Source organism: Gopherus evgoodei, chromosome 4 (assembly GCF_007399415.2).
Source record: "Gopherus evgoodei ecotype Sinaloan lineage chromosome 4, rGopEvg1_v1.p, whole genome shotgun sequence".
Classification (NCBI taxonomy): Eukaryota; Metazoa; Chordata; order Testudines; family Testudinidae; genus Gopherus; species Gopherus evgoodei.
The window spans coordinates 152,373,158-152,397,932 of record NC_044325.1 but is presented as its reverse complement, the minus strand read 5'-3'; the positions used below and the strand labels follow the sequence as shown (position 1 = coordinate 152,397,932).

General features: G+C 48.5%; 2 protein-coding genes across 4 annotated transcripts; both read right to left on the bottom strand.

The window, feature by feature from the left end:
• Nucleotides 1–7,284: 7,284 nt before the first annotated feature.
• On the bottom strand, nt 7,285–15,552 carry LOC115651431 (zinc finger protein 397-like). 2 transcript variants are annotated; one of them, XM_030562466.1, is made up of 5 exons: nt 15,104–15,552; nt 14,524–14,648; nt 13,271–13,932; nt 12,696–12,903; nt 7,285–9,809 (listed from the first exon to the last, which is right to left on the bottom strand). In XM_030562466.1, the coding sequence occupies exons 3-5, from the start codon at nt 13,808–13,810 to the stop codon at nt 9,196–9,198; spliced, it is 1,362 nt and encodes a 453-aa protein (XP_030418326.1). In that variant the 5' UTR covers nt 13,811–13,932; nt 14,524–14,648; nt 15,104–15,552; the 3' UTR covers nt 7,285–9,195. The 2 variants fall into 2 exon arrangements, with proteins under 2 accessions (XP_030418326.1, XP_030418325.1); XM_030562465.1 differs by having other exon boundaries at nt 13,271–13,903.
• A 3,832-nt stretch (nt 15,553–19,384) lies between these two features.
• On the bottom strand, nt 19,385–24,775 carry LOC115651415 (platelet glycoprotein Ib alpha chain-like). 2 transcript variants are annotated; one of them, XM_030562422.1, is made up of 3 exons: nt 24,279–24,625; nt 22,577–23,443; nt 19,385–19,596 (listed from the first exon to the last, which is right to left on the bottom strand). In XM_030562422.1, the coding sequence occupies exons 2-3, from the start codon at nt 23,438–23,440 to the stop codon at nt 19,594–19,596; spliced, it is 867 nt and encodes a 288-aa protein (XP_030418282.1). In that variant the 5' UTR covers nt 23,441–23,443; nt 24,279–24,625; the 3' UTR covers nt 19,385–19,593. The 2 variants fall into 2 exon arrangements, with proteins under 2 accessions (XP_030418282.1, XP_030418281.1); XM_030562421.1 differs by having other exon boundaries at nt 19,385–23,443; nt 24,279–24,775.

Sequence of the window (24,775 nt, the reverse complement as noted above, 5' to 3'; positions counted from 1 at the left end):
AACCTCTTTACGTAGTAAGGTGCCGCCTCTCATCTTGTACATGTTGGCTCGATCAAAACAACTCTATCCATCATATTACCCTTTTGCCCCTGTCATTGGGATGGGTCAGTCTGTTCCTTGTTATCTGTGTGGAATGTGCAAGTATGTGAATGTTCTGATCTCTAGTGTTCAGTACCTTTTAGGTACGTATCTTCTTGCAGCATCAGCCCTTTCCTTGCCAGCTTCTGTGAGCAGGGCCTGCCTCTGGCTCACAGCTTCACTTTGCTTTATGTTAGCAAAGTCTTGACCATTACTTTAGTTCAGGCCTCATACTGGGCCTTTATCAGGGCCTTCACTTACTACAAGGGCAGAGCAGCATTTAACCAGTTATCAGTCCATGAGAGGACCTTATGATATATGTGTATGGCACAATAATTCTTCATAGAATCAGTTGATTCAATTGCTTATTCTTTGGGGTTCAGACCCTCTGTTCTCTTCAAGAGCAGCAAAGAGTCCTGTGGCACGTTATAGACTAACAGACGTTTTGGAGCATGAGCTTTCGTGGGTGAATACCCACTTCGTCAGATGCATCTGACAAAGTGGGTATTCACCCAGGAAAGCTCATGCTCCAAAATGTCTGTTAGTCTATAACGTGCCACAGGACTCTTTGCTGCTTTTACAGATTCAGACTAACACGGCTACCCCTCTGATACTTGTTCTCTTCAGTTCTTCCCATCTCTCATGTCTGAGCGGTTCTGAGGAATTCATTATGACTCCTCAGGGGAAGGGCTTTCAGGCCTTGAGCCTTCTCTCAGGGTCCTCCTCATTGTGGTTCCAGAGCTCTGCAAATCAGGTTTGTTCAGGAAGACCTGTTTTCCATGAAACCATGGTGACTGTCATTGATTCTACTTCCATTCTTGCTTCATTGTTCATTGAAACCCCTACCAGCTTTTATATTATTTTGCCGGGGACTGATATGAGGTTAACCAGAATATAATTTTCCAGGTCATCCCACTTGCATTTTTTAAATATTGGTACAACATTAGTTCTCTTCCTCTCTGCTGTAATTTCCCCGCCATTTCAAGTTTTATCAATAATTTAACATCAGTGTCTCAGAGAATGCCTCAGACAACTCTTTTAGAACTCTTGGCTGAAAGCTACATGAGCTGGTTATTTAAAATGTTTATTGCTATAAGATATTGTTTAAGTCCTCCTTAGTTATCATGTGTCCTAAAGATGAACAGTTCCATAGCCCATTACTCCTAGCCTGAGACAGGCAATGCCTCCTCTTCCCGCCCCCGCAGCCCTGGGCACTCCTTTCACAGCTGCTGCTTCAGAATCCCCCATAACTATTCTGTCATATCCTGTAGTGGTCATATTACCCATTTCCTGATGGGGGCCAGGGCTCTTCTTTGGGGACACAGGGAAGTTTGTATTGGGATCTTGGGTCTTCATCCCATCCCACCTTCTCCTGGGATACCAGGGGAAAGAATTGTGCTCAGGCCTGGAAGGTGTCCAGTCTGAGGAAAAAATTTACTAAGCATCTCTGAAGGTGAGATTATCTGTATTCAGTTTGATTAGACAGATTTACGATTTTTATTTTATTTTACTTGGTAATTTACTTTGTTCTGTCTGTTACTACTTGGAACCACTTAAATCCTACTTTGTGTATTCAGTAAAATCAGTTTTTAGTTATTAACTCAGAGTATTTATTACCTGGGAGAGCACACAACTGTACATATCTATCAGTGTTACAGAAGGCGAACAATTTATGAGTTTAACCTGCATAAGCTTTATACAGGGTAAAACGGATTTATTTGGGTTTAGACCCCATTGGGAGTTCGGCATATGAGTGCTAAAGACAGGAACACTTCTGTTAGCTGCTTTCAGATAAACCTGCAGGTTTGGGAATGTAATTCAGACCCTGGGTCTGTGTTGGAGCAGACAGGAGTGTCTGACTCAGCAAGACAGAGTGCTGGAGTCCTGAGCTGGCAGGGAAAGCAGAGGGATAGAAGTAGTCTTGGCACATCGGGTGGCAGCTCTCAAGGGGGTTTCTGTGATCCAACCCATCACAACTTCTTCTGAGACCTCGCTCAGAGACAGTTCCTCAGATTTGTCACCTAAAAAGAATGGCTCAGGTTTGGGCATCTCCCTCTCATCCTCAGCCAGAAAAGACTGATGCCAAGAATTCCTTTAGTTTCTCCGCAATGGCCTTATTGTCCCTGAGTGCTCCTTTAGCATCTTGATCATCCAGTGGCCCTACGGATGTTTAGCTGGCTTCCTGCTTCCAATGTACTTAATTTCTTTTTTCTATTCCTTGTACTTTTTGGGGTCTTAGGGCTGTTCTTCAAATTCTGTTTTGGCCTTCCTAATTATATTTTTACAGTTCATTTGCCAGATTTTATGCTCCTTTCTGTTTTTCTCAATAGGATTTAACTTCCACGTTTTAAAGGAGGCCTTTTTGCCTCTCCTTGTCCAAGAGAAGGAACATCCTGCAGCCCAGCCAGTGAGCCAAGCAGTGATGGTCCTTGAGGCCGTGGCAGGACCAGTTTAAATCCCTGTCCAATGAAGCTCCTTAGTTTTTAATTGTGGAGCCGTTAATCATGGGGCCATTGATCAAGTTGAGTTATCTGCTAATAATGTCCCGGGATGTCTGATGGCTCATGGCAGAGCAGGGATGGGTGTCGCCATCTGTGACTTTCTGTGACAGAACTGGGGGATAAAGGGGCCTTTCAACAATAGCTGGCGGGGGGGGGGAAACTGCCCCTTGTTGCCCTTATGAAGGGGGGATTTCTCCCCCCAGAGCTGCTTCCAGAATCACCTCCACCTGCTCCAATAGAGACAGGACAGACAGACCTGAATAACCCCCAACCTGCCCTGCCCCACCAGAGACTGAGGGAAGTAAAGTGCCCTCTGTCCAGAGGTGCTCAGCCACCTACACCTGGGCCAACTGCCATAACTGCCACCATGGAAGGATCCATTCTCACTGGTGGAACAGGGGGTGGCATGTTTGACACAATTCCCCCATCTGGTGCTCTAGTAAAAATTCCCCCTTCATTAAGAGAGCAGAAAAAAAATAAAAGGTTTTCAGTGACCAGGAAACAAAAATGAAACTTCAATTCTGAGCCTGTTGCCCTCTCCCTCCCCATGACTGAAGTGGTTTGTTCCATCAGCTAGGCATTTTGATGCTTTTTTTTTTTCCCCCCTTCCACTGGGAGAAACCATTTCTCTGTGTGTGGGTTGTTAAAATGTCTGGGGAGCTTGTTTAATCTGGGATTTTTTCTTGTCAGGAATTTAAAATAAAATCCCTCCCCTCACAACATTAGCTCCTTTCCAATCAGGGGATAAAAATCCTGAGTCAGATGCATACTGTCCTCCCAGAGCATTCCAACACAGGATTGTGTCTTCCTGATGGAATATATGTGTCGGATGGAGAATTTATGGTCTGTTCAGGCCGAGCAAATTTGAAACTTCCCAGATTCACAGACAATTGGCATAGATTGCATTTCTCTGTGGGGGCCTGACACTTTCCCCTAAAAGTTTGTGCCTATGAGCAGCTCAGAGATGGGATTTGTTCCTTAGTGGCCCCTTCCCTCCCTGCCATGGAGCTTTTACTGCCCCAGTGAATTCCCTGTATTTGGGATATTTCCAGCCCCTTGCTTTGGTTCCCCTCTAAATGCTCCTGCAGCATCCCCCACAGGGTCCTTGTTCATAGAGCACCCAGCACTGCTCTCATGGAGAAGGGCACTTTCTGTGCTTGAGGCAGATGCTGTCCTGCCTATTGGGGCTGTTTCTAGACTGAGTGAGTGACTTCTGAATAAAAAATTTTCAGAGATGCAAAAACTGGTTCAGCAGGCTCCAACCTAGAAGAATCTTGTGGAGAAACTAGGATAAAATATGAACCACCCAGATTAAATTACTGAGTAAATGTATTGGTGAGTAAATGTGCAGCAAGGAGTAAGATGATGGAGATGGGCTGGATGGGACACAGAGCCTTTCACCTCTGAGTCATCAGTTCAACTTCAACCCCGGCCTGGTCAGCAACACCCAATGTAATTTGATTGTGTGTGAGGCTATGAATGACTTGGTGGGGGTCCATCTATTTGCTAGTGGGCAGGTGTCTCTGTCCCCTCCCAAACCCATCAGCACGAATAGCCCATTGCTGGGTTCAGTAGAGAATCCAGGGGGCTGAACAGGCCTTGGAGACTAGACTCTCCCTTCAGTCCTCGGGGCCGCGTGATGAGCCTGTCACAGCTGGGGGAACCCATGGAAGAGCCCATGGCCAAGGGAGAGTTTAGACACCAGAAGGGAGTGAGTCGCTAACAGCCAAGGGGAGATAACCAGATCTGCCCCTATAAAGATGAGACAGCCCCAGCCACAGGCCAAAGGGAAAGGGCTAAACTGGGGCATGTTTGAGCCCAGCTCTTTGGTGCCAATCTCCAGTGTAGCCCCCTCCCCGGTGTGGCAGCAGGAGCACTCCAGCTAGGGTGACCAGACAGCAAATGTGAAAAAATTTTGACAGGGAGTGATGGGGTAATATGAACCTATATAAGAAAAAGACCCAAATATCAGGGCTGTCCCTGTAAAATTGGGATATCTGGTCACCCCAGTTCCAATCCCTGGGGTCTGCCCCTTGCTGCACTACTCAGACCCCAGCCCCACCCAGTGTCTCTCTCCCCTACTGTGTGTGGGGAGGAATTTATGCCCCCGAGCTGCCCAGCCCTGCCCCAGAGGGAACCACTGCAGAGCGCAGGCGCAAAACCCTGTCTACTGCCCCTCCTCCTGCCTGACTGAGGGGAAGGGAAACAACCAACTGAAGCCCTGGGCTTGGAAAAACCATTGTCACTGGGGGGGGAGGGAAATTATCCTCAGACTCAAGATTTTTATCCCCCAGATTGAAAAGGAGCTAATGCTGTGAGGGGAGTGGTTGTATTTTAAAATTCCTGACAGGAAAAAATCCCAAATTAAACAAGCACCCCAGATATTTGAACAACCCACACACAGGGAAATGGTTTCTTCCAGTAGGGGACAAAAAAGCACCAAAATGCCCAGCTGATGGGACAAACCACAGATTATTAGGGTTGGAAGGGACCTCACAAGATCATCTAGTCCAACCCCCTGCTCAAAGCAGGACCAATCCCCAAATGGCCCCCTCAAGGATTGAACTCACAACCCTGCGTTTAGCAGGCCAATGCTCAAACCACTGAGCTATCCTCTTCCCCCCCCCCTTCATTATTGGGGAGTGAGAGGGCAACAAAGGCTCAGATTTGAAGTTTCATTTTTGTTGCCTGGTCACTGAAAATCTTTTATTTTTTTCTGCTCTCTTAATGAAGGGGGAATTTTTACTAAAGCACCAGATGGGGGAATTGTGTCAAACATGCCACCCCCTGTTCCACCAGTGAGAATGGGTCCTTCCATAGTGACAGTTATGGCCCTTGGCCCAGGGGCCGGTGGCTGTGCAGCCCTGGCCAAGGGGCACTTTACTCCCCTCAGTCTCTAGTGGGGTGAGGGAGGGTGGGGGTTATTCAGGTCTGTCTGTCCTGTCTCTATTGGAGCAGGTGGGGTGATGCTGGGAGCAGCTCTGGGGGAAGCCCCCTCCCTTCCTAAGGGCAACGGGAAAGTCCCCCCCTGCTACTGAAAGACTCCTTTATCCCCCAATTCTGTCATGGAAAGTGACAGAAAGCAACACCCATCCTTGCCCCCCATGAGCTATCAGACACCCAGGGACATTATTAGCAAATAACTCGATCAATGGACCCATGATTAACGGCCCCACAATTAAAAACCAAGGAGCCAGAGTCCATTGCTGTTCGACTCACTGGCTGGGCTGCAGGACGTTCTTTCTCTTGGACAGGGAGAGGCAAAAAGGCATCCTTTTGAAAGTGAATGTTAAATCCTGTTGAGGAAAATAGCATAAAGTCTGGCAAATGAAGTGTAAAAATATAATTAGGAAGGTCAAAAAAGAATTTTAAGAACAACTAGCCAAACACTCAAAAAGTAATAGAATTTTTTTTTAAGTACATCGGAAGCAGGAAGCGTGCTAAACATCTGGTGGGGCCACTGGACAATTGAGATGCTAAAGGAGCACTCAGGGACGATAAGGCCATTGAGGAGAAACTAAAGGAATTCTTTGCATCAGTCTTCATGGCTGAGGATAGGGAGATTCTCAAACCTGAGCCACTCTTTTTAGGTGACAAATCTGAGGAACGGTCTCAGAGCGAGGTCTCATTAGAGGAGGTTGTGACGGATTGGATCACAAAAATCCCCTTGGGAGCTGCCACCCAATGTGCCAAGACTACTTCTATTCCTCTGCTTTCCCTGCCAGCTCAGGACTCCAGCACCCTGTCTTGCTGAAGCAGACACTCCTGTCTGCTCCAACACAGACCCAGGGTCTGAATTACATGCCCAAACCTGCAGGTTTACCTGAAAGCAGCTAACAGAAGTGTTCCTGTCTTTGGCACTCAGATACCCAACTCCCAACGGGGTCTAAACCCAAATAAATCCATTTTACCCTGTATAAAGCTTATGCAGGTTAAACTCATAAATTGTTCACCCTCTGATAGAGAGATATGCACAGTTGTTTGCTCTCCCAGTATTAATACATACTCTGAGTTAATTCATGAGTAAAAAGTGATTTTATTAAATATAGAAAGTAGGATTTAAGTGGTTTCAAGTAGTAACAGACAGAACAAAGTAAGTCATCAAAAAAAAATAAAATAAAATGCGCAAATCTATGTCTAATCAAATTGAACACAGATAATCTCACCCTCAGAGATGCTTCAGTAAGTTTTTTCTTCAGACTGGACACCTTCCAGGCCTGGGCACAATTCTTTTCCCTGGTATAGCTCTTGTTCCAGCTCAGGTGGTAGCTAGGGGATTCTTCATGATGTCTCTCTCTCTCTGGTAGCCCCATCTCCAAAAGATATATTGGAATTGGAAGAAGTACAGAAAAGGTCAGCATAACGTTTAGGGGTATGAAACAGCTTTCATAGGAGGAAAAGTTAATAAGACTGGGACGTTTCAACCTAGAAGAGACGACTAAGGGGGGATATGATAGAAGTCTATAAAATCATGACTGGTGTGGAGAAAGTAAATAAGAATGTGTTATTTACTCCTTATAACACAAGAACTAGGGATCACCAAATTAAATTAATAGGCAGCAGGTTTCAAACAAACAAAATGTCAGTATTTCTTCACACAATGCACAGTCAACTTGTGAAATCCTTTGCCAGAGGGTGTTGTGAATGCTGAGACTATAACAGGGTTCAAAAAATAACTTTATAAATTCATGAAGAACAGGTCCATCAATGGCTATTGGGCAAGGATGGTGGCTGTAGCCTGTTTGCCAGAAGCTGGAAAAGGGCTATAGGAAATGATTACTTGATTATCTGTCTGTTCATTCCCTCTGAAGCACCTGGCATTAGCCACTGTTGGAAGACAAGATACTGGGGGAGATGAACCTCTGGTATGACCCAGTTTGGCCATTCTTATATGTTGGCCCCAGGCTTATTGGCTCCGGCTGCCACCATCCCGTAGCCAGTTGCTGTGTCCCTGGCTCTGCCTTGTCTTTTCGTTTCTTTCCCCCTCATGATTTGTTGTTGGCCAGCGCAGCTTCCCTATGGGGACCTTTGGCTGCAGCACATCAGGATCTTTGCTCTGGCCCTGTGTGAAGAGTATGACACATTGGCCCTTTGCTCTCAGAGCTTCAGAGTCTCATTTCTCCAAGGCAGCACAGCTAGCAATCTCAGCATTTCCCCCTCACTATGCACATATCCCAGACCCATCAACATTTTCATAAGAACCTGGTTACAGCATGGGTCAGTGTTCCAGTGCAGAGCAGAGTCATGTCCTTGTGACCTTGGCTGGGCCGAGATTGTAATCCTGTTACACGGATACGGTTAGGACTAGGCTACAGTGCAGCATTTAACAATTACCAGGACAAAGCCAAGCTGTAATGGGTCCTCATGACTAAGATCTGATCTACACCTAAAAAATTTGATTGACCTAGATACATCATTAAAGGCCATGGAAAAAAAACTGTGCCTTGTGTGACGTAGTTAGGTTAATCTAACCTCCAGTCTTAGACCAATTCTTCCACCACACTAGCTACTGCCACTCGGAGAGGTGGAAAAACATTGATGGAAAAATCTATTCTGTCGATGTTGGAAATGTCTACTATGTTACTGTGCAACTGTAGTGTGGATATGGCCTGGGAGCTGCAGGGTAGCAGAGTCCCAAGTGAGGACAGAAGTGGGACAGATGCAATGTAAAACTGTGGGGAGCTCCAGGCTGAGAGCTGGGGAAGAAGCTTTAGAAGAGACAAGGATGCTCCTACTACAGCTAAAGCAGCATTTGCATTTTCACTGCTCTGGCTGCTCCCTCCCAGCAGGCGAAGCACAAACACCTGCAAAGGGAGTGTCTGGAATAGAATGAACCCCTGATTTGGGGCCTTGTTTACAGGGAATTCAGGGTTCCAAGGCAGGTTCCCAGCAGCCAGGCAAAAAGAAAACACATGATACATCTAAAGCCCAAACAAGCAGAAAGGAGCCTGCAGGGCCAAGTGCAAGACGCAGAGGAGTTCAGGGCCTGGGAGTCTATATTTACAGCCCAGGGATGTTCCTTTAGATCTAGCTGCTCAGCACCTGTGGGTGAGATGGAGAGAGCTGTGGGGTGTTGAACCTTCTGCCCTGCTGGGTACCCAAACCCATGGGGTGCTCAGTTAGAAATGGACTTTGATTCTCTGTTGATCTCAGGCACTTCTCCTCCCATCTTGAGTCATCATTTCTGTATCCAGGCACCTATTGGCTGCAAATGCATCCTGTCCTTGAGCCCCTGTTTACTTTTCACTACTTAGCAGTGTTTCCAGGCATGGAGCCAAAAGCCTTTTACAAATAGAGGGTGTGGGCCTGGGGAGAAAACATATCTGTAGCCTCAAGAACAGACCTCAGGATTTCCCAACTGACAGTCCTGCTCCAACTCTAGATGTCACACTTCTCCTGGAGCTAGGAACAGAACCCAGGAGTTCTGATTCCCAGCTCATCCCTGCCCCAACCTCTTAGTACATAAGACCATATCTGCTTCTCACTGTGATCACCCATCACAATCCCTCCTCGCAGCATTCAGTCACCCCAGGAAACTGCTCCCTACACTTCTCCCCAACCCTTTCCCATTCTCTATCTGTGTGACCAAGGCAGAGGCCCAGATACCTGACACATGCTAGGCCACAAGGCCCCCTGCCATGGGGCTGCTCTGGGGCAGCAGCTGCTCAGGACCTGCTGTGCAGCTGCGCCCATGGTTCTGAGACATGTGGGTCCTCTGATGTCTCGTGAGATGTGAGCTCTGGCTGAAGCATCTCCCACAGCCGGTGCAGATATAGGGTCTCTGGCCCATGTGGGTTCTCTGGTGCCGAGTGAGGTTGGAGCTGTCACTGAAGTGTCGCCCACACTCGGTGCAGATGTAAGGTCTCTCCCCGGTGTGAGTTCTCTGATGCGTCATGAGGACCGAGCTCTGGCTGAAGCTCCTACCACAGGCAGTGCAGACAAAGGGTTTTTGGCCGGCATGCATCCTCCGGTGTTTTGTGAGAGCCGAGCTGTCACCAAGTCTTTTCCCACACTCATCACAGGTCCAGCGTTTCTTGCTCCCGTGGACTCTTTGGGATGTCATAGGCGCAGAGCCGACACTGATGCCCTTCCCACTCTTGGTGCGCTTATGAGCTTGTTCTGCCGGGTTGTGATCCCCAGGGGGATGCTGCCTATTGTTTGTGTTGTGATTTGGTTGCTCTCCTGGGTGACATGTTTCCCCTTTGTTGTCACTACTGGCCTTGCCATCAGCTGGAATGAGAGAAGCAAGGTGGGATTAATTCTCTGGGCAGGAGAAGGAATTTGGGGCAGGGGAACCACAAAGGGCTCCTCGCCTGCTCACCCTATCGACAGGGCTGGGGAGCAAGGTTTAGGTCTCCCTAACCCTCCCCCAGAGGGGGCTTGTTCTGTCTCAGCCTCCTCAGGTGAGAAAAGGGGTAATTGAGAATGAGTTACGTGCACCCTGCTGGGATGATGCCTGCTGGGGGGTGGGGGTGACACTGAGCCAGAGATGCAGGAAATGGCCAAGGAAATATCTGACTCCCCCCCCCAAAAAAAATAAAAAAACACAACCTCCCAGAGACACTTGCCCCCCAGCGAAGCTGCCACAAGTTCACCTTCCTTCCCTACCGCTACCCTTCTCATCCTACCTCTCTCTGGTGGAGGTTAAGGATAATCTAGGCATGGCCCAATATCTAAACAAATACTTTGCCTCAGTCTTTAATGAGACTAATGAGGAGCTTAGGGATAATGGTAGGATGACAAATGGGAATGAGGATATGGAGGTAGATATTACCATACCCAAGGTGGAAGCCAAACTCAAACAACTTAATGGGACTAGATTAGAGGGCCCAGATAATCTTCATCCAACAACATTAAAGGAACTGGCACATGAAATTGCAAGCGCATTAGCAAAACTTTTTAATGAATCAGTAAACTCAGGGGTTGTACTGTACGACTGGAGAATTGCTAACATAGTCCCTATTTTTAAGAAAGGGAAAAAATGTGATCCGAGTAACTATAGGCCTGTTAGTTTGACATCTGTGCTATGTAAGGTCTTGGAAAAATTTTTGAAGGAGAAAGTAGTTAAGGACATTGAGGTCAATGGTAATTGGGATAAAATACAACATGGTTTTACAAAAAGTAGATTGTGCCAAACCAACCTGATCTCCTTTGAGAAGGTAACAGATTTTTTAGAAAAAGGAAATGCAGTGGATTTAATTTACCTCAATTTCAGTAAGACATTTGATATGGTTCCACGTGGAGAATTATTAGCTAAATTGGAGAAGATGGAGATCAATATGAAAACTGAAAGGTGGATAAGGATAAGAGGAGACTACAATGGGTCATACTGAAAGGTGAATTGTCAGGCTGGAGGGAGGTTACTAGTGGATCAGTTTTGGGACCAATCTTATTTAATCTTTTTATTACTGACCTTGGCACAAAAAGTGAGAATGTGCTAATGAAGTTTGTGGATGACACAAATCTGGGCAGTATTTCCAGTACAGAGGACTGGTATATCATACAGGAATATCTGGATGACCTTGTAAACTGGAGTAAAAGTAATAGGATGAAATTTAAATGTGAAAAGTGCAAGATCATGCATTTAGAGATTAATAACAAGAATTTTTGTTATAAGATGGGGACGCATCAGTTGGAAGTAACAGAGGAGGAGAAGGACCTCAGAGTATTGGTTGATCACAGTATGACTATGAGTCGCCCATGTGATGTGGCCATGAAAAAAGCTAATGTGGTCTTTGGATGCATCAGGCGAGGTATTTCCAGTAGAGATAAGGAGGTGTTAGTAGCATTATACAAGGCACTGGTGAGACCTCATCTGGAATACTGCGTGCATTCTGGTTTCCCATGTTTAAGTAAGATGACTTCAAACTGGAACAGGTACAGAGAAGGGCTACTAGGATGATCTGAGGAATTGAAAACCTGTCTTATGAAAGGAGACTCAAAGAGCTCGGCATGTTTAGCCTAACCAAAAGAAGGCTGAGGAGAGATATGATTGCTCTCTATAAAAATATCAGAGGGATAAATACCACAGAGGGAGAGGAATTATTTAAGCTAAGTACCAATGTGGACACAAGAACAAATGGATATAAACTGGCCACCAGGAAGTTTAGGCTTGTAATTAGACAAAGTTTCTAACCATTAGAGGAGTGAAGTTCTGGAACAGCCCTCCAAGGGGAGCAGTGGAGGCAAAAGACATATCTGGCTTCGAGACTAAACTTGATAAGTTTATGGAGGGGATGGGATAATGGGATAGCCTAATTTTGGCAATTAACTGATCTTCGACTATTAGCGGTAAATATGCCCAGTGGCTTGTGATGGGATGTTAGATGGGGTGGGATCTGAGTTACTACAGAGAATTCTTTCCTGGGTGTCTGGCAGGTGAGTTTGCCCACATGCTCAGGATTTAGCTGAGGCTCTTCTCTACACTCGCTCCAATTTGTCAACGTTCTTTTTCCAATGCAAACACCAGATCTGGCCACTGTATTCCAGCATCAGTCTCACCATTCCCTGCTCCTACTTGTTACTCCCATTTATACATCCATGGATCATATTAACCCTCAGGACGAAATGGGAGATACTCAGAGCCCCTGGCATCTGGTTGGCAAAGCTTCCACCCACCCTTGTAGCTGTTGATAGTCAAAAGAACCTGACAGTCACTAACACTGTGCTCAGCATAAATCCCTTCTCCTCCCCACCAGTATTCTGCAGAGCACCCCCCTCTGCTCTGCCCTTCCTCTCAGTACAGTTTAAAATGCTGACACCCTGAACGACTTCTTTCCCAGACCAAAAAGAAAGAAAGAAAGAAAGAAATGGAATGGAATGGGGGCCTCAGAGAGCAAAAGAAGGAGGAGGCAGGAGACACAGATCCCATGGCATGAGGGAGACTGAGATGGCCCCAGACATGGGGCTTGCAGACAGTCCCTGAAATAGAAGGGAATGGGAGGGCAGGATCCAGGGATCTTGTTTAGGGGAATGGGGAGGGATGCAAGGAGCCATTGCTCTCCCCTGAGCGAGCCAGCACCTCTATTTCTCAAACATGCTCTGCCCTGGGCCTTCCCCTTTCCGCCTCCCCCTCAGTGACCCACAGCCCACCATGCCCTGTACCCAGTTTATTACCTATTCCCTGGAGGGGCTGATGCTCGTCTTTGGGGACATGAAGCAGCTTGTACAGGGATCCTGAAGCTTCATTCCATACCCCGTCCTGGGCTGCACACCCGGGATGGGGCTGTGGCTGCTCTAGTCTGGAGCCAGCAGATTCCCATAGTGCCCCAGGGGACGCCTTTTCTTCTGAGGCCACTTCCTCAACCTTTACACGCACCATGACCTGGGGATCAATCAAACATGTAATAAGAGAGCCAGGACCTGGGGCCTGCTGTGGAGAGTGGGGTCTGAGAGGGGAGACACCAGGGAATGTCCCCCAAGGACACAGCAGCAGGGGAGGGGAGCACAGATCCACCCAAAAACCCATAGGTTGACAAGAAGTGCTGCAGGGGTCTAATGGGAATGAATAGCCAATAGTCTTGGCTCTGCCACTGCATGCCTAGCAGCTCCCATGGGGCTGGGCCGGCAGCACAGGGGGAACAGGGACCACAGAAGTGAGCCCCATGGTCCTGGTCCATACACAGATGTAGCATAGTCTGTCTCCCACCCCCCATCCCCTCAGTGGAATAATCAGGGTTAAATGCTCTCACCTGTAGCCCTCGCCCCTCAAACTCTGGCTGCCTCAGCTGGAACCCCTCTGCCAGGGCCACCGCCTGGGCACAGGTTTCAGGGCCACGTTCCCAGACCAAGCTCTGCGTTTCCTCCGGCAGGATGGTCAGGAACTGCTCCAGGATCAGTAGCTCCAGGATCTGCTCCTTGGTGCGGCTCTGCGGCTCCAGCCAGCCATGGCAGAGCTCCTGAAGGTGGCTGCAAGCTTCCTGGGGCCCCTTGGCTTCCTGGTAGTGGAACTGCCTGAAGCGCCGACGCCGCGTCTCTATGTGAGTGTCATCCCCATGGAGGGTGGCTGGCTCTTCCTGTGGCTCCTGCTTGACCCATCGTGGTGCTGCCCATTTCAGTAGCCCCCCAATGGTACCGGCCTGGATGACACAAAGGGCTTTTTCTGCCCCTTCTGCTCTCTCCCCTGGCTTGGGGCTGACTGGGTTCTGCTCCTCCATTTTCATTGGGGGCTGCTGTAGTGGCGCTTGGAGCTGGAAACCCAAAGCTGCACTTGCACCCAGCTCAGCAGCCATTGTCTATCCTTGGAACCACTGCAATTCCAGCTCAGGAACAAACCCTGTCACTCACTTGTAGGTCCTGTAGGAACGTCCGGCTCTCTGGGCAGCCTGCAGCAAAGGATCCAACATGGATTTTTCTGTGTGATGGAAGAATGAGAGCCAACCCATAACCCCAGGTCCTTGCTCTTGCTCAGAACAGACAGGCCCCTCTCTGACCACCCTGGCTCATTCCCCCGCATAACCCAAGCTCCCTGGCCCCACTCAGCATGAAAGGCCCCTCCCTGAACCTCTTGCAGAGTGGGGTGCATTTGGGTCCCTCCCCCAGAGCCAATCCATCAATTTTGTTTTGTGTCTCATCACAGTGATGAGCATGTGAGATCTCAGGGGGATGTTGGGCTGTTTGTTGGGGGTCCTGACAAGGTGGTAGGTCACCCGCTGAATTTATTAGTAAGTCTTATAGGGAGCACAGGGAGGACACTCCTGAACCATTTGCCTTCCCTGACTGTAATTCCTGCAAGAGGTGACGATTTGGCCCCTTTAGGAAAACCAGGCACTGAACCTTAAATTTAGCCACAGAGGTCAGGCAAAAGGCCTTGTGGTCTTGACTATTTTCACTTCCTCTTTATTCTTCTTTTGTTTAGAGTTTGCACAGTCCCTAGCACAGCATGGTCCTGGTCCATGCCTGGGGCTCCTCAGAGTGCTACTTCAATACAAATAATAATACTTACAAAAAAAAACACATTAAAAGAATGTTATTTATGTTCCAAAGTTGAGTACTCAGGGTTGGGAAAAGCTGGGTTGTATGAACAGCCTGAACTTCATCCTCTTTGTGTGCCAGATGAGGCAGGGTGTCCTGTAGAATAAATAATGATCACGTACCATAAAGAAGATTGCACCTTTGCGCCCAGGGCTTGGGAACAACCACCCATCATGACTGCCTGGGCTCAGTCTGAGAGGAAAGTGTGCTCCCAGCTGGGTTTCACCATGATGAAACGTGGTAATATGCACAAATCAAATAAGGCCTGGACTTGCAGTGGTTTAACTAGCAGTAAGACTCCCAGCTCAGACACTGCCCCAGTCTTCCCCTGCAGTGCTGGCAGCAGCCCCTCTGAATCATTTGGTACTACTTCAGATGCCATGGGGCACAGACGAGGCAGAGTCCCAACTCACTGCCCCCATGCTCTCTGGCTCTCCAGACCAGGGGTTGGTCTCACCCAGAGAGGAGCAAGGACACAGCAGGAACTAGCATCTGGGGACTGAGCCCTGCACCCACAGTGCCACACTCAGTCTCCGAGTTCCTCCACCTACCTAACCACAGGGATGTGCCAGGCTCTGCTCCAGGGTGAAAAGTCTCCTAGGGCCTCCTGTGAATCAGAGCCAATCCACAAGGAGCTTTTGCAGTGGAGGGCACCCAGTTCTCCTGCTGTAGCAGAAATCGTCTGTCCAGGCAGATAGTAATCAGCAGCTGAATGTGTTCCTCCCCCCTGCAGTCATCACTGGCAAGGAATGTGGAAGTGAAAGAGCAGAGAGAGGCCGGAGAAATGGAATGATAACAGGATGTTCCTGGCAGAGAGGGGAAGTCTTGTGTGTCTAGAGATGCCTCTGTAGGATTGGTCCCCAATCCCCATCAGCAGCAGTAACCCCCTAGTTTGATAATCTAGCTGGGATCATTCTAGTGTCTCAGAATGATACAATGTAGAAGCAAATCCTCTCCCTGGGATGGTTGGTGTGTCTGCTTCTGTCCCACAGAGGCAGGATTACACCCGCCCCCCCATTTCTTGAATTGACTCAAACTGCCCCATGGCCACTTTGTAGCTAATTTTCCAGAAGGAAAATACTTTAAATTCTGATATGTTCTTTGTGCTTTGTTTCTGACTAATAGGAGGAAGAAGATGTTACACAGAGAGATTAAATTGAAACACAATTCCTCCCATGTGGTGCTCAAAACCAGCACCCTTAAGGTGCCTATTCTACCAACTGAGCTAGCCACGCTGCTACTTACCAGTCTATCAGCCAAAAGATGACATCTGACAATGATTTGTGAGCACCACTTTCCCTCTTGCCACATCTCCCAAGATCACTGATTTTTGCCCGTCTGACACTTTAGCAAACACAGGTCCAGGGCCGGGTTATTCTCAGACTCTGCTGTGACGAGGTCTTTGCTGGTTTGTGCTGTGAGATTTATCTTTGGGGAAATGTGCGTGACTAAAATTGTACAAAAGAGGGCAAAACTCTGGCCAGTTTCCCCAGTGTGGGGGATGTTACCAGTGACAGGCTAGAGTGTAGAGACTGGGATATAGTATCTGAAACAGGGATGTTTATGTCTCTTGATGCTGTTATTTAGAGGAAACAGTGATTTTTTTATAAACAAAATTTAAAACAAATCACTGAACTGTCTTTGATCAGCCATAAAAATTTGCTGTCACCTTATTTTTGCCTCAGTAAGTTAAAAACCCTGACTTTTTGGCAGGTTTTGTTCTCCCAACTGAAGTAGCAGAGTGAGCTGCAATAGTCAGGAGCTCCAGCTCAGGATGCAGGTGTTGCTGACACAGAAGTGCCAGAGACAAGCAACAGCGGTTCGTTGCCCAGAGTGCTTAGTGCCAATGAACACACCAAGGTGGAGAAGCAAACAGCCAAGTTTATTTGAGCTCAAATAAGATGCAAGGAAGAAACAATCTCAAATCCTGCACATCGCACACAGATGGGGCACTAATATTTATACCCCTCCTCTTATATCCTTTTTTCTATGCTGTTCATTGTGTGGGCTACTTTCTCAGGCACATGGCCTTGGCCATCACATCTGCTTTTCATTTATCTTATCTAGTATGAGCAGTGTCTAGTAGTAACCGGCCCTGCTAACTACAGCCCTATTGTTTTAGCAGTTAGCTTATAACACAGGTGGTTACAGTCAGCACTCATTAGTACAGAAGTCAGCATTTTAGTACAAAAGATTACATCAGTTTAGTGAGGCTAACACAAAGGCTTCTAATATGGAGGTACTTTGGTTCACATAGGCCTTAAGCAAGGAGATTTCTACCTAGTGACACCAACACAGGGATGTCAGCAGAGTGGGGTGTGTGGAAGAGCCCAGCATCTGATTGTGTCTGACCCTCCCTGAGATTCACTAACTTGAGACCCAGGGGAGGTGGCCCTAGCTCTGGGCTAAAGCTCAACAGAGCAATGTTTATGTAGAGGGACATTTTAGGTCTATTTCATAAAGTGCTGAGTCACCGCTAGGCATGAGCACAAAGCACTGCCTTGGAGGAAGAAGGGAACATTCCCACATGAACGGAAGGCCAGCTCCTGTGCAGCAGAGAGGTGTGGGACATTTGTGCTCTGATCTCAGGATGTAAAGAAACAATCAGCCCCGTCCGAGATTAACCTGAAACAATCCCCACTGACAGGAATCAAAACAAGCATTTTCAGAAGATGGCAAATTTCCGCTTCTGATGCCACAATTCTGGAGAGAGGTGGGAATACGTGCACAGAGTGGCACAACTTTCAGCATTACTGACAGAGCCCAGGAGGTTACATCACGCTCAGCGAGGGCAGTGCTTTTCTTTTTCTCCGAGGCAAAAAGGGTTAGTTTGGGACTGGGGCAGTCTAAACACAGACAAAGATTTTTTTAGAGGATTTCTCCATCTTCCCCAAGAATAATCCACAGCAAAATAGATAAGAAACAGCCCTGTGCTATGTGGAATTAAAAAAATTCCAATTCCATTCCTTTGTGGGTGTTTGTAACTGCTTAAAAAAAATAAAGGAGAGGCATATCCTAATGGTGATGGTGTTGGGGGGCATCAAATTCACAGGCCTGAGAGTAAAAGTCTCATGTGCTACCAGTTGCACTATGGCACATATCCCAGTAGCAAAATATTGATCTGAAAAAACTCTTTCTAATGCTAAAGGACTATGGTTCAAACTGGAGAGAGGGAATCAGTTCTCCTCAGCATTTGGCCAGTTTCCCCCTTTTCAAATTAGACAAGAATACTCTTTGAGTTTTATAAATTAATTTGTTTTTCAAATTGTGTCAACTCTTCAGTAAATCTGGTTCACCCTCCAGGCCATTCACAGATGTTTTTACTGGGCCACCTGTGTAATTCATCTTCTTAGCCCCTGGCTGCTCCTTTTGCTCCCTGCCTGCCTGGGGAGAGTTCTCAGTCTGAGTGCTGTTCTGAGTCTGTCACCCTCATTCCTTAGGTTATGGTGCCACCAGGTGGTCATTTCATGTCCCTCCTGGATTTTACACAGAAACACAATTTTCTGTGCACAGATCAATGGGCAGCATATCTCAGATGGCTGCCCTCGGAGCTGGCGCAGGGATGTTGGTGGGAGGTGAGTATTTCTCCATGCCAGGGACATCTTTGCCCTATCCTGCACCCTCATCCTCCAGGAACCAGCCATACACCTTTTGATGACCATGACAGGGGGCAGGGCTGTAAAAAACCCATCCAAACCCAGGTCCTTTTATAACATGCACAGAAACAATGGTTTCTAATCAGCCCTCAGCTCAGTTATCAGCATATGGGAAAGAATGGTCTGAAATTGGTAAAATCTTGTTATTTTTACAATATATTCCTTGCATGCTGTGGGGAATTAACACAGCAGGATTGACTTCTCCATACTACTTGATGTGGGGCAGGGGGCGGAGGGGGAGGGATCTGACAAAATATTGGTTCTATTGATATGTGAATATTTCAATCTTTCTCTATTTTTGGAGGAGTGGGGATAGATTAAATGAATGTAGTCTCTCCAAAAGAAGAAATGTTTCTGTGGAAATTACTAAAATTTTAAAGGAAAGGAGTGAAACAAAATGGCCACACATTGCATCAGAACCTAAGAAATGAAAAACAACACACATCTTTATACACCAAATTTGTTGATGTGCAACTCAACTCAACAATGTGCATCATCACAGGAACTCTCCAACCAACTCATCTTCCATGGCTTCCAGTTCTCAGCACTCTTACATCAGGAGGAAGACTGCAGCTGGCAAGCTGCTTGGGAAGGTAAATGCTAACCCAAGCTTGCCCTTGCTCAAAGACCTTTTTGGCTCACCAGCCACATGTCTTTCATCACAACACCCACTGTGGTCAAGGCTGCCACGTAGGGTTACCAACCTGCCAGAATTGCCCTGGAGTCTCCAGGAGTTAAAGATCAATCTTTGATTAAAGATTATATCATGTGATTAAAAACTCCAGAAATATGTCCAACATTGGCAACTCTACTGCCATGCTGCGATGTGACAGTGAAGTCCTTGTGGGGGAGAAGAGTAGTGCTTAACACCAATCAGTTCCTTATCACAGACCTACTGCTCACCTGCCTGGCTTTGACTTTCCATGTCATCATTGGGTCCTTCTTAACCAATTCTGGGCTGGGCACTGTTGGGGGTCTTCAGGACAACCCAAGCTGAAGGTGTGGTGCAGATCAAACAATGATATACATTGTGGAGGAGTGCCCACTTACCAAATTCAGCAGTGGCTCCGAGAGCTCCACTTGGCCACTGAAAACACTATTGCTTGGCTTGGCGAACATACAAATGCTAAATAAATAAATAAATATTTACTCTGAAAAGTGATTTAACTTGACTCCTTTACATTTAAAGACATTTATTTCTATGCTAGGCAAACGATAAGGACAAAGCAATTTCAGTTATTGTGACATTGTGAATCTTATACCAATTGTAAAAATGTATTCCAGACTTGAACTTCCTGTTATTAAAGGCTGGGTTTCCAAGTTCAGATCCAAATGTTAGCACTTTATTCCTTCCAAAGATGGGGGATGTTGGTCATCTGAGAACGTCACTGTGGGAACACGACCGGAAAATATTATCTACAGTCATCCCATCAGGATCACTCAGCTTGCTACCGACCACTATAATAGCATAAACTGAGCAAGATGGACTAATGTATTGTCCATGCATTTAGGATAGTCATGACATTTTCCTTATGTGATTATGATTTTTGACCTCAATGAGCTGGGAAGAATTAAATACTAGACTACATTTAAAGCAAGAGCAATTGAAAAAAATAAGGAAAATGTGTCATCTCTGCTTTGTTTCAAACCAGGGACCTGTCAGATGTCAGACCAAGATGCTAATCAGTACATTAGAGAAACCACCTGTGGGTTTATGTCTCTTGTGGTATATAAAATTTTAAATCATGAAGTCTCATTCTCCCATAGAATTGGAGAAAACTATGTTCTAAAATTTGAATGAAATCTGAATATACAATATACTTCCCGGGTGTTCATTTTTATTTCATTCCAGATAAACTTTTGTTGCCAATTCTTTGATTTGATCTCCCCTTCTCATATTATGAGCTCTCTTTTCCTTCAAAGGAGTTGTGTGGTTACAGGGATTGGCTGCTAAAGTAACTGGATTCCTTCTTGTGTCATTGGGACAGATTTGGCATGTGACCCTATACTACAGCAATGCCCCTTAAACCTGGACTGTAATTTGCTCTAGCGCTGACACTGAAAGACAGGAGAAACAAACAAAAATTGTAGACTCCTCACATCTCCACAAAACGATCTGTGATTTCTCTTTAAGACCATCAAGGAGCTCTCCTATATGAAATGGGGTTTGGGTTATATATTTGTGTGTGTTAGTTACAGAGGAAGTAGAAATTACAAAGTGCTCTAGCCGCAGTTTAGTGCATTCGAATGATGTGGGAAATCAGACACTTATATGGGAAATGGAACCAGAACTCAAAGCCATTAAACAATCATACAACTATCCACTCTTCTCTTTCCTATAAGATGCTGCTGCAAATCAGCTGCAAGGTGGGGGAACTGGCCAGCTTAGAGTGCTGAGGTCTGGGAGATGAGGCATTTCCCCTCTAGGGGGCATTGTCCTTGGCTCCCATCTGGCCCCAGGGCAGGAGAATGGCTGGCTCAGGGCAGCAGGGAGTGGGACATGCAGCCTTTCTTTTCTAGTGGGTGCCAGCTTTGATCTAGCCTCAGGGCAGGAGATTGGCAGGCTGATGGGAGTGGGGAGTAGGACATGGGGTCTTTCCTTTCTAGGGGGCGCCAGCTCCAATCCAGCCCCAGGGTGGGAAATTGGCTGGCTAAGAGCGGTGGGAGATTAGGCATTTCCTCTCTAGAGGGCACTGGCTGATGTAACCCCATGGGAAGGGATCTAGTCAGCTCAGAGTGGTGGGGATCGGGATATGCGTTTTTTTCTCTCTAGAGCATGTGGTCTCTGATCCACCCACAAGGCAGGGGAATTGGCTGGCTCAGACAGGTCAGGGAATAGGATATGAGGCTTTTCCCATCTAGCGGGAGCATGCAAAACTGAGCATCATTATTCACCTCCAGCAAAGACCACTAGCAGCCTAGTGTTTTTGAACTGTGACCTAGTTGCATCCAGGAAAGGTTTTTATTCTGTGATTAGCCAATGGAACTGCCTGCCACAGGATTCAAAGCAGGATCAGAATTTATGTGGATTATAAGAACAACAAGAGACTTCATACAGAGTGGAGGAAATATCTACAGGGCTCTGCCAGGGCACCAGCCAGCCCTGAACTGCCTGGTTTTAGGGGGAAACTGCCGCTCTGGACAGTTATTCCAGATCTGGCCCCTGCAACAGGTGTATGCATGGAGGAGCTATACAGGGTTAGAAGATCCCATTGGTCTGAGGCAGGAGATGCATCTGGGAGTCAGAACTCCTGGGTTCTACATATATTAAGGGAGCCTCTCAGCTCCTGCAGCAGTGGGAGGAATCTTGTCCCTGGTGCACAGTGGGTGAGGTCACAGCAACACAACTGGAACTAGAACCCAGGTGTCCTGACAAGCCCACAGGACCCTCCTCCCTAGTCCCAGCAGTAGAACCCAGGTGTCCTGCCCCCATTAGAGGGTGGCGGTTGCATATTTCACCCTGACAGCCCCGATAGCTGCTTCCCCCCTGTCTAGGCTGTAGGCGGAGGGAGCCCGCCAGGGGCCCAGCCCCCCCACACTCAGCAGCCTCCTGGTAACACGTCGGAATGAAGGCACAGGGGGGTCACGGTGGATCCGCAGTTCCTTGGTGGTGCGGAAGGTTGGGGGCTCTATGGGGCTCTTGAAGCTGCTGAGATGCATCATGGGGGGCGCTGCCCCCTCCCCCTTTCTCAGCAGCTGGTACCGCACCAGCCGTGCCCCCGGGAAACCCCTCAGAGCTGGGCGATACCAGCCCAGATATACCCAGCCCATCCAGCCCACGAGAGCCAGCATGGGCAGCAGCAGCAGCAGCAAGGAGGCTAGGTAGAGCATCAGGTGCAGCAGGCAGCAATGGGCTAGCACCCAGTGGACCCACTGTGGGCCCTCCCTGCCCTTCTGACGCCCAGGCACGGGCATCGTTGGGGGTGGGGTGGGGCATGTGCAGAGGCGAGGAGCCCCCATCGGAGGGGATGGCTGGTGGCAGGGGGTGATGTGGAGAGGGCTGGTATAGAAGGGAAGTGAGGGGATAAGGGTTGTGGTGGGAGTCATGGGGGTGCTGGGGAGCCATGGGGGTGCTGGGGATGCAGATTCTGGGGCAGTAGTTGGGGGTGTGGTGATGGTTGTGGGCAGGATGGTGGAGGGGGCAGTAGTGGGGGGCACAGGAGTGGTTGGGAGCAAGGTGGTAGAGGGGGCAGTAGTGGGGGGCACAGGAGTGGTTGGGGGCAGGGTTGTACAGGGGGCAGTAGTGGGGGGCACAGGAGTGGTTGGGGGCAGGGTGGTGGAGGGGACAGTAGTGGAGGGCACAGGGGTTCCCTCCTCTGTCATTGTCCCATCAATATCCAAGTCTGTGTCCCCTGGTTTTCCGCAGACCTGCTGGAACTCGATGACAGGGCGCCCATGGTGTCTGAGGGGCGAATCACACACAGGGCTTTGGGGATCATTCTGAGTCAGCAGCCCGTCTGACTTCTGCTCCTGGATGTAGATGCTGATGACATTGTCCACGATCCATTCCTGCAGATAAGCCAGGCCACAGTCACAGCGCCAGGGGTTCCCTGCTAGGTAGACATAGGCGAACATGTGCCCCTCGGGGAAGAAGCCACTGGGCAGAGTGCGGAGCTGATTCCCTGACAGCCACAGTGTGTTCAGCTCCAGCCCAGCCAACAGCCCCTGTGGCAGCTCCTCCAGGGTGTTATCAGACAGATCCAGGTCCTTCAACCCTGCCAGGCCCTCAAAGGCCTCTTCTGGCAGCGTCCGCAGCTGGTTTCCCCGTAGATTCAGCTCTGTCAGCTTCCCCACATCCCGGAAGGCCCCTGGCAGCAGCTCTGAAATGTTGTTGTGAGCCAGGGTCAGGCGGGTGAGGGCAGGCAGGCCCTGCAGTGTGGGCAGTACCTCCAGGGCATTGTGGGACAGAATCAGCTCCTGCAGCAAGAGCAGGGGGGCCACAGTGTGCAGCACACCCAGTACATTGCCTGATAGGTCCAGCTCAGCCAGCTCAGGAAGGTGCTGGAAGGAGGCAGTGGAGACGGATGCCAGGCGGTTGGTGCTGAGCAGCAGGATGCCAGTGTTCCTGGGCAGGGCAAGTGGCACCACACTGAGCCCCTGCCCAGAGCAATTGACCTGCAGTCGGTCCTTGATCAGGTTCATCTCGGACGGGCATGGCTCCCCCTGACCCACAGCGCCAGCCACAGAGAGCAGGGCCAGGAGGGCTAGGTGAGGTGAGGTGGGGCACAGCATGGTCTGCAGGGGAGACAAGAGCATGCACAGGACACAGACATCACAGGGCATGTTTACACTAACCAGCTCAGACTGCAGCAATACAGTGACCCTGTGAATGTTAACTGAGACTTGTGACTCCCCAGTCTGGAGTGCTGGGGACAACTCCCACTGGGATATTATCCCACAATGGTCCCATCTACCCCAACCCAGCTGGTACTGTAACAGTGTTGGGTCCCCTGAGCAGATACTGACGCTAATAACAAGGGCTCCTTAGCTCCCTAGTGCCCTCTGTCCCATCAGGCAGGGGCCATTGCACCTGCACCCTGACCACGCCGGGGACCCTCTACACTAACCTTGCTGGTGCTGTAACAATGTCAGGGAGCTGCCATTAGCACCACTTACAAGGGGTTGACCCCCCCCACACCGGCTCCCCATCCCCCAGACTGGACTAAACTCAAAAGGTTTGAATCGATCCCTGTAGTTTCCTTTCCACCCAAACCCATATCTTCTGCTCCCCTTATAGACAAGGCAGCTGGTCCAGCCAGGAGATGCCCCCCCCCAACCTCCGCCAGGTAATTACCACATCCAGTCCCCACCTGCCTGTGTCCCCTACCCTTGCTTCCGCCAGCTCCCCCAGTGCCATCTGTGTGAGGGGAGCATGATTAAAGCATCTGGCATTTAGTGCCTTCGGCACCAGGTGAGGGATCACTGTGTAAACAGCCCCTGTGCCCTACTCCAGAGTGGGTACATCCCTGGATTAAACAGCTTCCCCAACCCAGAGTTCCCTGTACAAACAACTGCACCACCCCAGAGGTGGCTGCATCTCACTGATGCTTACCCATCCCTATGGACTCACCTGGGGTCTCTGCTGGGGTTCCTCTCCCACTTGTGTCACCCTAACTCCCAGTTGTGGATTGAGAGGTTGCTCTGGGGGCAGCTTTTCCCACTGGGCTGACTGACTGCATCAGGGATCCTGAACCCAACCCCTGTATCAGCCTCTGCAGCTGCTGCGAAGTGGATATGTGGTTTCCTGTGACATCAAACAGAGACACTGATCCTCCATCCCCCATTCCTACCCTCAAGGCATTAAAAGCCCCCATAGACGTCACATCAGAGTCCAGCCAGATTACACACTGCTTTCTGAGCCACTCCAGAAACTATTGCCCCACTCCAGAAACTGTATATCAGAACTGGGCAAAGAATCCCCATACAAATAGCAGGTTTACTCCGGAAGGGGATGCAACTTAGTGCCAGGTAAATGAGGGTTGTACAACCAGCTGTCCCACCACAGAGGCATCTGTGTTACAGCACTGGGCAAGAGCTCCTTTTATAAACAGCCTTTGTGCCCTTCCC